General features: G+C 44.7%; 1 protein-coding gene across 6 annotated transcripts in view; it reads left to right on the top strand.

Annotated features, from left to right (window-relative positions):
- LOC118361403 (IQ motif and SEC7 domain-containing protein 1-like) overlaps nt 1-17,219 on the top strand; it is a 182,404-nt gene that overhangs the window by 100,378 nt on the left and 64,807 nt on the right. Inside the window, exon 1 of one of the 6 annotated variants that reach the window (XM_035741298.2) lies at nt 10,328-11,284. The exons of 4 other annotated variants lie outside the window; for them this stretch is intronic. In XM_035741298.2, the coding sequence (XP_035597191.2) occupies nt 11,208-11,284 (77 nt within the window). In that variant the 5' untranslated portion in view covers nt 10,328-11,207. Of the gene's footprint in view, nt 1-10,327; nt 11,285-13,943; nt 14,396-17,219 lie in introns of those variants that run through there. One more of the 6 variants, XM_035741300.2, reaches the window with a different exon arrangement.

Genomic DNA, 17,219 nt, shown 5'->3' with positions numbered 1-17,219 from the left:
CTGTATATATTTTGTATTAGTATTGTTGCCCAGCCCCAACACGGTTCAGTCCCCCAGCTAGCAGTGCCTGCTGCTCTATCAGAGTGCATGTAAAATGCACCCTGGTCTCACCACTTACCTCTGCACTGGTAGACTTCAACTGACTGTGTGCAGATACAGCAGGCTACATAATAGTCATTTAGTTCAAGTATTTCCTGTCACACAGACCACACCATTTCACTTCCAGGTCATGAAAGAAATGTGACTTGAAGCATGCTTTGTCATCTCCCTATCTGGGCCAGCTATAATGCTTGTTAGGCATAATGTCTAATCGTCTATTGTACTAACATACTGTAACCTTTCTTCATAGCATATCAACTAAGAGCTATTATTGCTTTCCTGTGCTGGATCAGATCTACACATTTGAAAGAGTTGAGTCAAAACAATTACATAGTGGGACATTGTGGGTGTACATTCTGGGACCTCACGGTTGACTGAAATAATGTCAAAGATTCTCTGGAGGCATGTGCTGCAGCTGTAGTGTAGCTGGAAGGCTTAGGCATCGATGCAGGGATGCCCATACCCCGTTATTAACTGCTAGACGGCATTGTGAAGCCGCTGTCCCGACGATGCCAGCACCTACGCTCATGAGGCTGGCAGATGAAAAACCATGTGTCACCATCGCCGCCAGGCACTGGCAGCACATTTCTCTGCTTTTAGCCGGAGGACACGGCAACACACAACACAGCACTGGAACAGCAGAGTCAGGCACAGGCCTGCTTAGTCAGAGAGCGACTGCATAACATACTGCCACGGCCAACGTTTGGCTCGTATCCGATTACATTCTATCATTTCAGATGAAGTGATGAATACAAATTCCATTTCATGGAAGTAGGAAACTTTTATTTTCAATCAAATCAAAATCAAATCAAATGTATTTATATAGCCCTTCGTACATCAGCTGATATCTCAAAGTGCTGTACAGAAACCCAGCCTAAAACCCCAAACAGCAAGCAGTGCAGGTGTAGAAGCACGGTGGCTAGGAAAAACTCCCCAGAAAGGCCAAAACCTAGAGGAACCAGGCTATGTGGGGTGGCCAGTCCTCTCCTGGCTGTGCCGGATGGAGATTATAAAAGAACATGGCCAATATGTTCAAATGTTCATAAATGACCAGCATGGTCCAATAATAATAAGTCAGAACAGTTAACTGGAGCAGCAGCACGGCCAGGTGGACTGGGGACAGCAAGGAGTCATCATGTCAGGTAGTCCTAAGGAATGGTACTAGGGCTCAGGTCCTCTGAGAGAGAGAGAAAGAAAGCGAGAAAGAGAGAATTAGAGAGAGCACACTTAAATTCACACATTTGACCCCCCATGCTCAAGCTGGCTATTACGTAAGACCGTGACTTTGCAAAGCGTGCCGATGTCACTGCTTGGCCAGACACTACACAGAGCATTCTGTTTCATATGATCTAGTCAGCACATGGGGCACGTTGCCACAGTCCTACAAGTCGCTCACTACACGCACACAGGCTGCATGGATGCAACAGTCACAATAACACTGTCACTCTCTCACCCTGCCCTGGGCCACTGTCCCCTGCCATCATAGAGAAGTGTACTAGTAGTAGTGGGCATTATGACAGAATATGCCGTCCAATATTAAGAGAATGTTTGGAACACACTCAGGGTAACGCTCTCTCCGCTAGTTCTCTCAGGGGTATGTCTCAGGGAGCTGTAGTTGTCTCAGGGAGCTGTAGTTGTCTCAGGGAGCTGTAGTTGTCTCAGGGAGCTGTAGTTCTCTCAGGGGTATGTCTCAGGGAGCTGTAGTTCTCTCAGGGGTATGTCTCAGGGAGCTGTAGTTCTCTCAGGGGTATGTCTCAGGGAGCTGTAGTTCTGTCAGGGGTATGTCTCAGTGAGCTGTAGTTCTCTCAGGGGTATGTCTCAGGGAGCTGTAGTTCTCTCAGGGGTATGTCTCAGGGAGCTGTAGTTCTCTCAGGGGTATGTCTCAGGGAGCTGTAGTTCTCTCAGGGGTATGTCTCAGGGAGCTGTAGTTCTCTCAGGGGTATGTCTCAGGGAGCTGAAGTTCTCTCAGGGGTATGTCTCAGGGAGCTGTAGTTCTGTCAGGGGTATGTCTCGGGGAGCTGTAGTTCTCTCAGGGGTATGTCTCGGGGAGCTGTAGTTCTCTCAGGGGTATGTCTCGGGGAGCTGTAGTTCTCTCAGGGGTATGTCTCGGGGAGCTGTAGTTCTCTCAGGGGTATGTCTCGGGGAGCTGTAGTTCTCTCAGGGGTATGTCTCGGGGAGCTGTAGTTCTCTCAGGGGTATGTCTCGGGGAGCTGTAGTTCTCTCAGGGGTATGTCTCGGGGAGCTGTAGTTATCTCAGGGAGCTGTAGTTCTCTCAGGGGTATGTATCAGGGAGCTGTAGTTCTCTCAGGGGTATACTCTAGTGTTTTATGTGTCCGTGGATTGTGACATCCCATAATAGGCCCCTAACATTGCCAATAGCAGCATCAGGCACAGAGCACAGTGGGGAGGACGGTTTCACAGAGCAGCAAGCACCTGCAGAACATTTTGTTCCCTAAGCCAAATATACACGTTTATGGGGAAGTATATGTACATGCTACACTGTTATGTAATTACAAACATTGCTTACATTAGCACATTTATTTTCACTGTATTGTGACTGAAACTCTTATTGCATGTGGTTGTCTTCAACCGATATAGGTCTAAAAGCATGCATGTGTAATATTTATCATCCTTTGTTTTCAGGACAGGAATTTCTGTGGATTTACTTGGCACTAGATAATCATGAATTTATCATGAATTTAGAGCGTCACAGTTGTGTGCAATGTTGTCACAACATTATGCTACACTGTACACGCGATACACTCAAATTACTGTGCATAGTCTGACTTATAAACCATTCCGATGTCAACCAAATATAAACGTCACTCACAAAATCATGAGAAATGCTTTATCGCCTCACTCTTTATTGACATAAATGGTGAAACGAAACAAGTCATTGTAATGCGTATGTTGTGTTACACATACTGTATGTGAAACAAATCAAATCAAATCAAATCAAATTTATTTATATAGCCCTTCGTACATCAGCTGATATCTCAAAGTGCTGTACAGAAACCCAGCCTAAAACCCCAAACAGCAAACAATGCAGCAAACAATGCAGGTGACACATGTTTGGGCTCTGTCGGATGTCTTATGCTCTCTTTGACAGGGAAGACATTGTTCTCCATCAGTTCTGTTACACTGGCTCAGTAAGTGTATGGCCTTCACGATAGTAGGATTAAAGACCGGGAGGACATGGATACCACCTCCACCCTGCTGCCCTGGATCTCTCCTCTTTCTTCTGCTCCCTCGCTTTCTGCGCTCTACTTTTAAACACTCCTCCAGTTTTATGCTAGTCTTTCTTCTCTCCTTCCTCCCCCTTGTCTCTTTTTTTGCTTTCTTTTGATCTCTCATTTCTCCCTCCATCTCTCTTTCGTCCTCTACTCTCCTCTTTCTTTCTCTCCCTGTCTCCCTCTCTTCCCCCCCCGTCTTTCTTTCTCTCCATTCTCCGTCCTCCCCTTCATTTACTCTCTCTCCCCTCCTCCTCTCTTCTGCATGGTGCTTTAAGACTTGACATCTGTAGTGTGTTATCTCTGTGATAAGAGAGATTTCACTGTGAACTGCGTTAGAGAATCTCCCCGCTGCTCTGCTACTGTATGATCCCATCTGCCCTTCTATACTGTAACTAGCATACATGTAAGACAATCCTCTCGATACTCCTCTCTACAATTCCCCTTTCCCCAATGGTCTTGCATACAAAACAGCTACAGTGCCTTCAGAAAGTATTCATACCCCTTGACTTGTTGCACATTTTGTGTTACGGCCTGAATTGAAAATATATTAAATATATTAATTTTCTCACATATTTACACACTTAATGACAAAGTGAAAACATGTTTTTAGAAATCTTTGCAAATTTTTCGAAATGTAATAAGCTTTCGTACACCCTGAGTCAATACATGTTAGAATCAACTTTGGCAGCAATTACAGCTGCAAGTCTTTCTGGGTAAGTCTCTAAGAGCATTGCACACCTGGATTGTTTTAAAAATGATTCTAGCTCTGTCAAGTTGGTTGTTGATCGTTGCTAAATAGCCATTTTAAAGTCTTGCCAAACTGTAACTAGACCACTCATGATCATTCAATGTTGTCTTGGTAAGCAACTCCAGTGTATATTTGGCCTTGTGATTTAGGTTATTGTCTTGCTGAAAGGTGCATTTGTATCCCAGTGTATGTTGGAAAGCAGAATGAACCCGGTTTTCCTATATAATTTTGCCTCTACTTAGCTCTAAACCGTTTATATTTATTATTTTAAAAAATCCCTAGTCCTTGCTGATGACAGGAATACCCGTAGCATGATGCAGCCAACACCATACTTGAAAATAGGAATAGGAGTGGTACTCATTGATGTGTTGTGTTGGATTTACCACCAAATATTACGCTTTGTATTCAGGCAGTTTAACTTTAGTGCAGGGAGGAAATGTTGCGCGTGTCTGTACTGCCTTCTGATTCAGAGGGGTTGGGTTAAATGCGGAAGACACATTTCAGTTGAATGCTTTCAGTTGTACAACTGACTAGGTTTCCCCTTTTTACTGCCGCAGACATTTGCCGGAAGACTGGAGCTACTGTAGCTGCCACTAGGGGGAGTGCAATTCTAAGGCATAACCATGCAGGTTGGCTTTTGCTGTGTGGGAGCACACTGATATGACTCCTTGTTCTTAGTTACACAATGATCAGGCTGATAAAAACACCCTCCTTGATCATATGAGAGACTAAGTATAATCATAGTTAGCCCTCTTTAACTTCTACCATCCCTCCATTACTTCATCCCCCCAAAATTGTACATTTTTAATTTAACTAGACAAATTATTATTTTCTATGACGGCCTGGGAACAGGATGTAAATCCCTCCTGTATCTGCATTAACACCCTTCCATCCGTCTTCCCATTTCTTTCTCCCTGATTTATTCTGTCACTGTCTCTCTACACCTTATTCCACCATATTTCCTTTCCAACACCCTATAGATCGACCACTGCTTCTCATCTCCTCATCCACCCCTGAAGCCAGACTCCTCTCCTGGGTCACCCTACCCCATGTAGAAGTGCTGATCTGTAGGCTTCCTCTCAACGTACAGGGCGCTGGGCAGGGGCCATTTCTCTTTGTGATTATTGACTTCACGTTCACATCTCCCTCTTAGTGGACGGCTGGACGCAATGAGATTCCCCTGGTGGATTATCAGTGATTGACTAGAAATGTTAAAACGAGTGGGTGTCACACTACTATAATGCCCCATATCGGTCTGTATTAGCAGACCGCAGTGCCCTGGACAATAGAGACAGTGAGAGCATGTCAAGCAGATCAGCTCATTCATTCTGATTGATTGCTCAAGTCCACGGTGTGCCCTTTACCCGACTTTCAGTTTGCTGGACCAGCAAATTCATTTTAATACAGCACCAAGCCGCATTTGTCTTCTAGCTCAGGGTTTCCTAAACTCGGTCCTGCCCCCATTAGTTGAATCAGCTGTGTAGTGCTAGGGGAAAAACCAAAACGCACCCTGGGGGGACACACCGTTATTCCTCCACCAAACTGTTCGGTTGGCGCTATGCATTCGGTAGCGTTCTCCTGGCATCCGCCAAACCCAGATTTGTCTGTGTGACTGCCAGATTGTAGCCTAGTGGTTAGAGCGTTGGACTAGTAACCGGAAGGTTGCAAGTTCAAACCCCCGAGCTGACATGGTACAAATCTGTCGTTCTGCCCCTGAACAGGCAGTTAACCCACTGTTCCTAGGCCGTCATTGAAAATATGAATTTGTTCTTAACTGACTTGCCTAGTTAAATAAAGGTAAAATAAAATAAACAATTGTGAAGCATGATTCATCACTCCAGAGAACGCGTTTCCACTGCTTCAGAGTGTAATGGCGGCGAGCTTTACACCACTCCAGCCGACGCTTGGTGATCTTAGGCATGTGTGCGGCTGCACGGCCATGGAAACCCATTTCTTGAAGCTCCCGACGAAGAGTTCTTGTGCTGACGTTATTTCCAGTGTCAGTTTGGAACTCGGTAGGGAGTGTTGCCACTGAGGACAGACGATCAGCACTCGGCAGTCCCGTTCTGTGAGCTTGTGTGGCTGAGCCGATGTTGCTCCTAGACCTTTCCACTTCACGATAACACCACTTACAGTTGACCGGGGCAGCTCTAGCAGGGTAGAAATTTGACGAACTGACTTGTTGGAACGGTGGCATCCTATGACTGTGCCAGGTTGAATGTCACTGAGCTCTTCAGTACGGGCCATTCTTTTGCCAATGTTTCTCTATGGAGATTGCATGGCGGTGTGTTCGATTTTGTGCACCTGTCCGCAACGGGTGTGGCTGAAATAGCCGAATCCACTAATTTTGAAGCTTTGTCCACATACATGTATATAGTGTATGCTTAGTGACTATTGCTGAAAGCATTTATTATCCGGAACAGGGTTTCCCTAGCTCAGTCCTGAACTAAAGAACGAGTAAAAACTGAAGAAAGAGCCTTGAATGAGTAGGTGTGTCCAAACTTTTGAATGGTACTGTACATATTCTACATGACCAAAAGTATGTGGACACCTGCTCATCGAACACATATATGTGAGTGTGTGTGTGTGTATATATATCTCTTCTCATGTGGCAAAAACACTGCTGTCTGTATGCTCAGAGATGCGTTGTGGTTCATGTGCTCATCGGGCCCTGAAAGAGATCCCAGCCGTTCATGTGTATGAATCGGACCCATGTGTTGACCAGTTGATTCTCCCATCGCTCTTCCCCCTCAGACACACACTCTAAAGTGCCGGGATCACAGAGACCCACCCACACTAACGCCTGTCGTGCTCTTCACGTCAATTAGAGACTTGATGCTCCAATGGATTTGTCTGTATGACTATTGAGATGGGATGAAACAATCGCGGCCATCTGAAAAACATGTGTAAGTGTGTGTAAGTTCATAAATCCACCGTTGATGTTGATGAATCCATACCTCTGTGCATTTGCGTTGTCTCTAATTGAATAGGTTACTTTCGCAATGTTTTTTAGTAAATTCACACTAAATGAAAATGCAATAATTTAGCAGTCAAACAATAGCCTACTTGTTGGCAGTCCACAGCGTCAGTTCAGTAGAATGCATTATGCATTCGAGGCACAAGTCGTGACTAAAAAGAGACAATTGAACTGTCTGTGTGTGTGGTTAATTTTGTGAGATGCGTATAAATGGGGCACCCATGCTTTGTGATAAGCTACTGATTGATTGTTTGCATTAATTAATTCCTCATTGTCTCGGCTCACAAGAGGTGTTCAGTGTTGCTGCCTGTCTCTTTGTGTTGTGTTTCTGGGTGACGTGGACTGGGTCTTCTGGATCACAGGAAGCCCATTTTATTCCAGGAAGTGTGTGAAAGGGGGAAAGCCATGACTGCCAGTCAGTGGGAGAGGGAGCAAAATGCCCAGATCAACAGGAACCTTTTGTGCGTGTGTGTGCGTGTGTGCGTGTGTGTGTGTGTGTGTGTGTGTGCGTGTGTGCGTGTGTGCGTGTGTGCGTGTGTGCGTGTGTGCGTGTGTGTGTGTGTGTGTGTGTGTGTGTGTGTGTGTGTGTGTCTGCCTCCGTGTGCATGCATGCGTATGCATGTGTGAAGCAGTATGGGGGATGGTGATGATGGATAGGGGTTGAATAATGATGAGAGGCCCGGGCCTCCTCCTTACCCCTGTTTCTCATGGACACTGGGACAGCGTGGTACAACAGTCTGACACGGCTTCTCAGACGCACAGAGAACAGACCCGTGCTTGTCCTCAAGTGCAAATCACCAGTCGATCGGAGAAGCTGTGTTTCTCTCATCTGTCGTTGCTCAACCGTGTGCCGCTCCTCGTTTGAACATTGTGGTGATGATGATGATTTGCACCGGTTTGATCCAGGGCATTGTTCTGTCACCTCCGTCCAATTTAATAAATTCCATTTCTATTCCATTGTATTTTCTTCCTGCATACCTCTGCCGATACTCTTCATACCACCTATTCTCATGTGTCCATTCACACCTCAGATATTCAATTACTTTATAAATAGCTTCATGTAGAGACCAGGCATATTCATTCTCTTATACAATTCAAGTGCCATTGTGTTCGCTGCAATTCCTCATTGACCGTGATGGTTTAAAGGGGCAATCAGCAGTTGCTACATCCACTTAAATTAATTATATGTACCCATTGATTATTGAAAAATATAACAAATAAATGCTCCATGAGCTTAGTTTAACTATCATACCCCATCAGAATTCAAAATATAAGCTTATTTTACTCCAATGTTTTTAAACAAAGTAAATGTAAACCAACTACACTGCTCAACAAAAATAAAGGGAACACTTAAACAACACAATGTAACTCCAAGTCAATCACACTTCTGTGAAATCAAACTGTCCACTTAGGAAGCAACACTGATTGACAATAAATTTCACATGCTGTTGTGCAAATGGATAGACAACAGGTGGAAATTATAGGCAATTAGCAAGACACCCCCAATAAAGGAGTGGTTCTGCAGGTGATAACCACAGACCACTTCTCAGTTCCTATGCTTCCTGGCTGATGTTTTGGTCACTTTTGAATGCTGCCGGTGCTTTCACTCTAGTGGTAGCATGAGACGGAGTCTATACAACCCACACAAGTGGCTCAGGCAGAGCAGCTCATCCAGGATGGGACATCAATGCGAGTTGTGGCAAGAAGGTTTGCTGTGTCTGTCAGCGTAGTGTCCAGAGCATGGAGGCGCTACCAGGAGACAGGCCAGTACATCAGGAGACGTGGAGGAGGCCAAAAACCCAGCAGCAGGACCGCTACATCAGGAGCAGGAGCAGGAGGAGCACTGCCAGAGCCCTGCAAAATGACCTCCAGCAGGCCACAAATGTGCATGTGTCTGCTCAAACGGTCAGAAACAGACTCCATGAGGGTGGTATGAGGGCCCGACGTCCACAGGTGGGGTTGTGCTTACAGCCCAACACCGTGCAGGACGTTTGGCATCTGCCAGAGAACACCAACATTGGCAAATTCGCCACTGGCGCCCTGTGCTCTTCACGGATGAAAGCAGGTTCACACTGAGCACGTGACAGACGTGACAGTCTGGAGACGCCGTGGAGAACGTTCTGCTGCCTGCAACATTCTCCAGCATGACCGGTTTGGCGGTGGGTTCAGTCATGGTGTGGGGTGGCATTTCTTTGGGGGCCGCACAGGCCTCCATGTGCTCGCCAGAGGTAGCCTGACTGCCATTAGATACCGAGATGAGATCCTCAGACCCCTTGTGAGACCATATGCTGGTGCGGTTGGCCCTGGGTTCCTCCTAATGCAAGACAATGCTAGACCTCATCTGGCTGGAGTGTGTCAGCAGTTCCTGCAAGAGGAAGGCATTGATGCTATGGACTGGCCCGCCCGTTCCCCAGACGTGAATCCAATTGAGCACATATGGGACATCATGTCCAGGAGTTGGCGGATGCTTTAGTCCAGGTCTGGGAGGAGATCCCTCAGGAGACCATCCGCCACCTCATCAGGAGCATGCCCAGGCATTGAATGGAGGTCATACAGGCACGTGGAGGCCACACACACTACTGAGCTTCATTTTGACTTGTTTTAAGGACATTACATCAAAGTTGGATCAGCTGTAGTGTGGTTTTCCACTTTAATTTTGAGTGTGACTCCAAATCCAGACCTCCATGTGGTTGATAAATTTGATTTCCATTGATAATTCTTCGTGTGATTTTGTTGTCAGCACATTCAACTATGTCAAGAAAAAAGTATTTAATAAGAATATTTAATTCATTCAGATCTAGGATGTGTTATTTTAGTGTTCCCTTTATTTTTTTGAGCAGTGTATATAGCCTCAAAACATGGTTAACTATAATTTTGTTATCATGAATGGTCAGTCCTTTCGTCTGAATTTGAGTGGTTACATTTCTCCAACCCTACCCTTCAGCTTTTCATTGAAACGGGCGGGGAATCGCTTTGTTGTTTCAACTGCTGATCGCTGCTTTAAAGCAACATTGCTTGCCCTGCTTCTACCTTAGAGGATTTTATTTCCAAAACAACTCAGCCCTTGTAGCCTCTGCCTCTTCTGATTACAGCATGGGTGTACACTCATGCAGTCGTGGGCAATATTGTGGCCACTCCCCATCGACGACGTCGGGCCAATGAGAGAGCTTCCATTTGCAGTTTCAGTAGTACCATGGTGTTGCCCGGCAACCAGAGTCGGCACATTTCTGGGAGGTCCTGTGTGGATGGCAGCAGCTGTTTTTCACTTCAGGAGAGAGAGAGCGAGAGAGACCATGTTAAGGTACCGAGATTGAGGGAGGAGAGACAGTTTAGTCAGAGAGGAGGAAAAGGAGGAGCAGAAGAGGGGGTCAGAGACACAGTGAGAGAGAGTGATAGAGGCAGAGGAGCCACCATCTCTTGCCTTTATCGAGAAAGTTTGCTTCTGCGACCAAAGAGGAGGAGGAAGGAGATGGAGGCAGAAGAATAGGCCATTTCTAAGCCTGGTTGAGACAGTGTCGAGCAGAGCAGAGAAGAGAGGGATGTGTGGTGTATGGAGGATTCGTCCTCTGTGCTTCTGCACTCCAACACACTACAGTACCTGTGCCTGCTGGAGCAGTGGATCTAGAGCTATGCCTCCCCACAGGCTCCCAGCCTGACACACTCTGGAGGGACGGGAACAGAGGACAGCTTGGGTGACCTGGATACGAGCTGAGCAGAGCTGAGCTGAGGCAGTCCACAGTGTGCAAGTTATTTGAGACGGATCCTGACTTCAACTGGGTTTGGGTTGATCCAAACCGATCCAAATAGGTTTTAGTCTGAATCTAACGTTGGTGTTTGTTGAAACTCGTCCAGAGCTGTTCTGGTTCTGGCCTGCGGATGACCATAGAAGTTCTGTAGTGTTCCAAAGAGGTATTACCGCTCAGGACCAGGACAGTTTGCCAGAAGAGGAGAATCCATGTCTGGCAATCCACACAGTGAACAACTGGGCAACATTTTATATCTGTAGTGCCATTATGTTTACTGGATCTGCTAACAAGAACATACCACACCTGGCACAGGAACCTACACCTGGCACCATGGACTAACCTGCTCTGAGTCGCTTTATTGTGGCCTCCTGTTGATCTTTTGCAGGAGAACGTAGGAGCCAAAAATGTGGAAATTAAAGACCTTCTGTATGGATTACTGGCATGTGTTGTGTCTACATCCTCACAATACCTTTCATAAGAGGTAAGTTGACTTTAGACAAGATGTTTTTAGTATTTGTTTTGAAGTCCTGCAGGATAGGATAAGATGTGCCTGTGGATCTTTTCTTCCTGCTCTTATTAGAACACACCAAACGTCAATTAAAACTATATGAAATATTGTATATAGATTCATGTTTTAGAGACAAACTGTAAAAAACGACAACAGAAGAGTGTTTAGGCATATTGCTGACTGAACATTGCTCTGGGGCCTGAGCTGACTGGGCCGCAATTGATTTCCCTGAGTGAAACTAGTTTACGGTCATTTATTTTCCTGCACTACTTGGTTAACTCACTTGGTCTCTTGGTGATGCTTGTCTACTTAATGGGGTCTAGTGTAAGGTTCTGGAGCTGCTAAGTGCTTAGGAGGAGAGAAAAGGTGTGACTTGACTCAGCATCCAATCCTCCTCTCCTCCCTCTTGGTCTTCACCTTTCACCTTGTGCAGGATCTCTACAAGGTTGTTCATTCTGTTTACTGCGTTCATCAGTGCAGATTGTGAATCTGTTTTTGAGTGTTTATAACCTACACATTACAGGTTAGGAATGTATTAATGTTACTGCACAGTCTCCTTGGAATGTTATAGGATTAGATTTAATGTTGGATGATTGGATCACAACTCGGTGTTATCAGCTTAGTCGCAGAAACGAGGAGTGGGAAATACTATTCAATCGGCTTTAAGTGAGTGCAGGGTTGGTCATTGTACTGAATCTAGAAATAGGGTTTCCTCTCAGCTTTAATATACAGAACTGTACATACAGTAGGTAGTTGATGCGATAGGAAGTTGGATCCCTCGCTCACTTCTCACGAACCTATTCATTCTCTCCAATTCCCCTGCAACTCTACAGGGACTATAAAACACCCCTCATGTCGCTGACTACCTGTCACAACACGGATAGCTGTCGTTCTATATTCCAGTAGAGCTGCAGAGATTACCCCATGAATCTGTTCAGAATACACATGTTTAGCTGACCTCCACAGAATAGATATGCTCTATTACAATCAAGGGGAACAATCAAGGGCTGACTGGAGATATATATATATATTACACAATAAAAGCTTTACAACGTAGACTGCCGTTCCAAAGGCTATCTGACTGTCTCATGGCTGTTTCTATGTGATTTGCGTTGCTTTGTGTTTCTCTGATGCCACTTCATGCAGGAACACCCCCATCCCCAATGATAATCGAAACAATCATGATCAAATGTCTGTTTTCATCTAATGACTATCACCTGCTGCAACTTCACGACTGTTGTGCTGATAATGATATACATCACAGTCATAGCCTAGATGTGGCGTTTTACTGATGCTTTACCCATATAGTTAGTTTGATGTTGCCGACGGCGTCAGAACTGAGCTGCGTTTGGAGACATGAAAGACTGATCCAAGGCCCGTGGAACCCTCAAGCACCTGTCACATCTATATATGCTAATGTATTCGCTCACAAACGCACAAGCATGTACACTATGGTCATTAGTATTCAGAGTACGAGGACAAGTCCATAATGCATTATTAATGCATTACATAGCAGTTTTTATACCCTAAAAATTGTGCCTCCTGCCATTTTATATTGCTGTGAATCCCCATAGGCTGTAGGTACAAGTGTCATAGTGTGTTGAGTTGATCCCGTGGTGTAAAGTAGCTAAGTAAAAATAAGTCGTTTTTTGGCTTATCTGTACTTTTACTATTTTTGACTACTTTTAGTCCACTACATTCCTAAAGAAAATATGTACATTTTACTGACATACATTTTTCCTGGCTCCCAAAAGTACTCGTTACATTTTGAATGCTCTGGCAAGACAGCAATATGGTCCAATTCATGCCTACTGCCTCTGATCTGGCGGACTCACTAAACACAAATACTGTGTAAATGACATGTTGGAGTGTGCCACTGGCTATACGCACATTTTAAAAACAAGAAAATCGTGCCGTATGATTTACTTCATGTAAGGGATTTGATGTATAGCATTTACTTTAACTTTTTACTTGAATTATTTTTTTTCCATCCCTAATTAAGTACATTTAAAACCAGATACTTTTAGACTTTTACTCAAGCCGTATTTTACTGGGTGATTTTCACTTTTACTTGAGTCATTTTCTCTCTCTCTCTCTGACACTATAGTTTCTTGGAAAACATTTAGCATTACAGGGCTGTTTTTTTATTTATTCCATTATCGAAACCTGTTATAGAAGCCAAGTAATTTATGCTTGGTCTAAAAGACTTCATTATGCTCCTAATTCCTCAGAGTCACTGGAAAGATGCGGTCATGGGGCGTAACTCGAAACATCAGCAAAGAGTTTACGGTAACATGGTTACATTGAGTTCCATGGCTTTAGTAGCTGTGTTGTTCAAGCAAGGCCGCTGTAGTAACTCAAAACAGCCTCTCCCAGCTGCTGAACTGGGGCTAACCCTCCCCCCGCTTGGCCTTCCCATCGAGAGCTCTGTCGTTCTTGGATATGGGCCCATGTATTACCACAGGCACATACACGGCACAGCACACAGGCATGCCTAGCCCACCTCCCGTGGCTATCACAGGCAGTCCCAGCCAGATGGGTTAGGGTGCATTGTAAGGAACGAAAAAGAAGGGGTGTCCTCCGAGAAAGGAGAGAGGGAGGGGTTGTGTAGTAGTTCACAGTGTGGGTGGAGAGCCTTTTGTTACGAGGAGGGACGCTTTTAATCTGTTAGCCTAGACATATACTGTACTGAGCCTTTACCTAACTTGGTCATCAGGCGAACTTGCTAGTCTTAGCGACTTTCTGAGTGTGGACTCGGGCAGGATAAACTTGGACAGGGAACTTCTAAGAGGCGCAGCTGAAGAAACTGGAGCCAGAAGAGAAAGAATTCTGTGTTTTTCTATGGAAAGTAAAGGATGCGGGGTGTAATTTGTGGTCTAGTATATGGGAGTTGGTACAGTGTGTCCCACCACTGACTGTTATAGGGGGAGTTGCCACAGTTTGGTGCGTTTGGGACATTTTGAAACGTCCTCTCTGCGTGTTCCATGCTGCACATTTTTTCCCCTGCGTGTCTGGCGTCTGCAGTGATGTCACTGCCGCGTGGAATGTGATGTGGAAGTACTGCATTTCAAGCCGAACAGTAAGGTAGGAGATGATCTGTAATGACTCCTACTGCCTGGTCTGGTAAAAGACCGCAAGCGTTGGTTCACTTCTGACTGGGCCCCAAAGAGAGGGAAGCACTCCTGGAGAAATGTTACATATTCAATACCCTGGAAGTGTATCATCAGTGTCAGGCTAAATCCACACATAGACAGTAGGAGTGGCAGCAATGCAACGTGTCCTAGATTTAGCATTTACATACCCATAGTAACCCAATCATTCATTTGGAAATGAAAATATTTTTTCGATGCAATCCACAGGAGGAGGGCTCGTCTCAGGTAGTCCTGTGGGGTAAATTGGAATATGAGAGGACATTTTATTCAAAGGAGCAAGTCTGTTCCTGAATGTCCCTACATTTTTTAAAAATCTTATTTTTAAAAGCCCAGTGCAGGGCAAAACTTTTTTTCCTGTAATTTTATATACATTTCCACGCTATGAGGTTGGAATAAATTATTAATGGCCTTTTTGTGTAAGAGTTGTTTGATAAGACCACATGAAATGTCAACCTGTTTTAGTAGAATGGAAATGTTGGCCTCCCTGGTGATATCATATTTACGGAGTGGCTATGGATAAAGAGTTTCTCTATCCCAATTTGGCCAGGCTAAAAATATGGATATTTGCTCCCGCCGCTCCCCCCTTGCTTGATCGCCTTTGTCTGGTCGCTGGTGTAGCCTACAAACTTCATGTTGTATACACAACTGTTCAAACTATTGCATTTCATGCCTCAGTAAGCATAATGCAGCTAGTAGACTACATGCAGCTATTTACATGTTTTACACAAAATACATTATTGGCATGTTTGTAGAAACTTTATTGTCAGTATTGCAATCATAAGTACAACACAAACAGGCAGTCTAGCGATTTCATGTTCTTCTTAGCTGCTGAGTTGCATGCAGCTATTTACTCACGATATCAGCATATATGGCATAATGATCTCGCCCATTTGTCAGACTTTTTTCAAAGGTCCGGAAACACCCTCAGCTGCCTAGAACATTTGGCTGCCCAGAGGTGGAACGCAGCAGGACAGACAGTCTTATTAGCGATTTGTTAGGGTTGTGTCAATCGAATCTGGTATCAGGATAAATATGACACTGAGTCACCGAATTGTATACTATGTATTTTTTATTAGCTAAGCAATAAGTGGTAAATGCAATTTTCGTATATACGGGCTCTCTGTCCAACCTCGCAGGGCAAACAGAGAACTGACTTGTTCCTGACAAAGATATTATAATATACTCTGATGACAGAAGTAGTTCCTGCTTCCGAGCCGGCCTGTCAGAGTAGAGACTGGGCGGGGTTTAGTCTCACCCAGCCTATCGTTGATTGTTGGCGTAGAGCTGGTCCCATCCCCAGGGCTCTCCGGCGGTCAGTCGTTGTAGTTGTGTAGAATATACAGTTATCAGGCACCTGGCTCCCGTTATCTAACAAAAAGACAGTTTGTTCTCGCAACACTACATTCTGTATGTGCCCCCCCAACTCATTGCACAGTTCCTGTCTTCATGTTATTCTGTATTTTTCCATCATGATAAAGGCCCATGGCCCTGAAACTGTTAACAATGTCTCAAGTCAGCTATGTTGCATAACACATACAACCACACAAGCCAACAGCAGATAATATTCAATCACATATATGGTAACGGGCTATAGTGCATAACACAGAATCCTCATAGATTTAATGTTGTTTTTTTCCCCACCATCATTGCAAACATTGGCTAAGTTGCGCAGGAAGCAGGCAGGCCGTTAAGTACTGCTCTTTTTTTTTTGAGGAACTACAATACGGCAACAACTATAAAGATTAGCCAACGCCGATCGTTTTTTTTTCTCCTAAGAGTTTTGTCTGCGTCCTGTTTGTGCAACTGCAATATCCGTGACAACCGACAGAGACGGTTGTAGCCTTCATAACATATGTTTTGGAATTATCATTCGCATCGCCGCAGGCCTATTTTCTTTTCAGTTGTTCAGAAATATGAGGCAGAGACAGGCGTAGGCTACATCATCATGGCTCAGAAGAGGGCGAGAAAAGAGAGGATCACGACGGGAGTGTGAGCAGCAGCTACGTTAGAAAAACAAATGTGTGCATAAAATAACACATGAGCAGAATATGATCCGGCGGGGCGGGCGTGGGCGAAAACTCTGTATCCGTAGCCATGGCCAATTAGTTAATAGACCAATAAGAGAGTTCCAAATGTCTTTGCCAATAACAGCAAATGTTCTGTTTCCCCCTCCCCACTCAGACCACACCCAGACAATCCTAGCAAAATTCTTGCCTGAGAAATTGCTCTTTGTTAAGAAGCTATTTTTGTTTTCAATTAAAATGGTCAAAACATATTCACAGTAAGGTGCCTAATTGTTACCCAGAAATGATTTGATATTGAGATAAAAAGGGCTGCATTGGACCTTTAATAGGCTTGTGTTGTGATTGGCTTATTCCGTTTACTTCTTCCTGACTTTGCACCTTTCTGTGTTTTTTTTCCGAGTCATACATCTTCTGAACCCAGTTGTGCTGATTAAATAAATAAACTGTTATCTCTCCCTCACAAGACATTGACTGACCCAGGAGTAAAATGCCTGTCTCTTCAAAACACACTGTGCTTCTGAAAAGTTTTCATTTCTCAACTTTTCTCCAGCCTCCTCCCGGAGTTGTCTCCTCCGATAAAATCTCAGACTCTGAAGCTTTCACAGGTGTCTCGTTCAAGTGGAGTTAGTCTCTGGCAGGAACAAACGGTTGTTTTGCAAGAAAGGCTAGCTAGACTGTCTGAAGTGAAGAGGCTTTTGAGGGAGTTGTTGAAAACAATGGTCTGACTGTTTG

Source organism: Oncorhynchus keta, chromosome 28, assembly GCF_023373465.1.
Source record: "Oncorhynchus keta strain PuntledgeMale-10-30-2019 chromosome 28, Oket_V2, whole genome shotgun sequence".
Taxonomy (NCBI): Eukaryota; Metazoa; Chordata; class Actinopteri; order Salmoniformes; family Salmonidae; genus Oncorhynchus; species Oncorhynchus keta.
The sequence above is the reverse complement of the archived record's forward strand: the minus strand, read 5'-3'. Positions and strand labels throughout refer to the sequence as shown.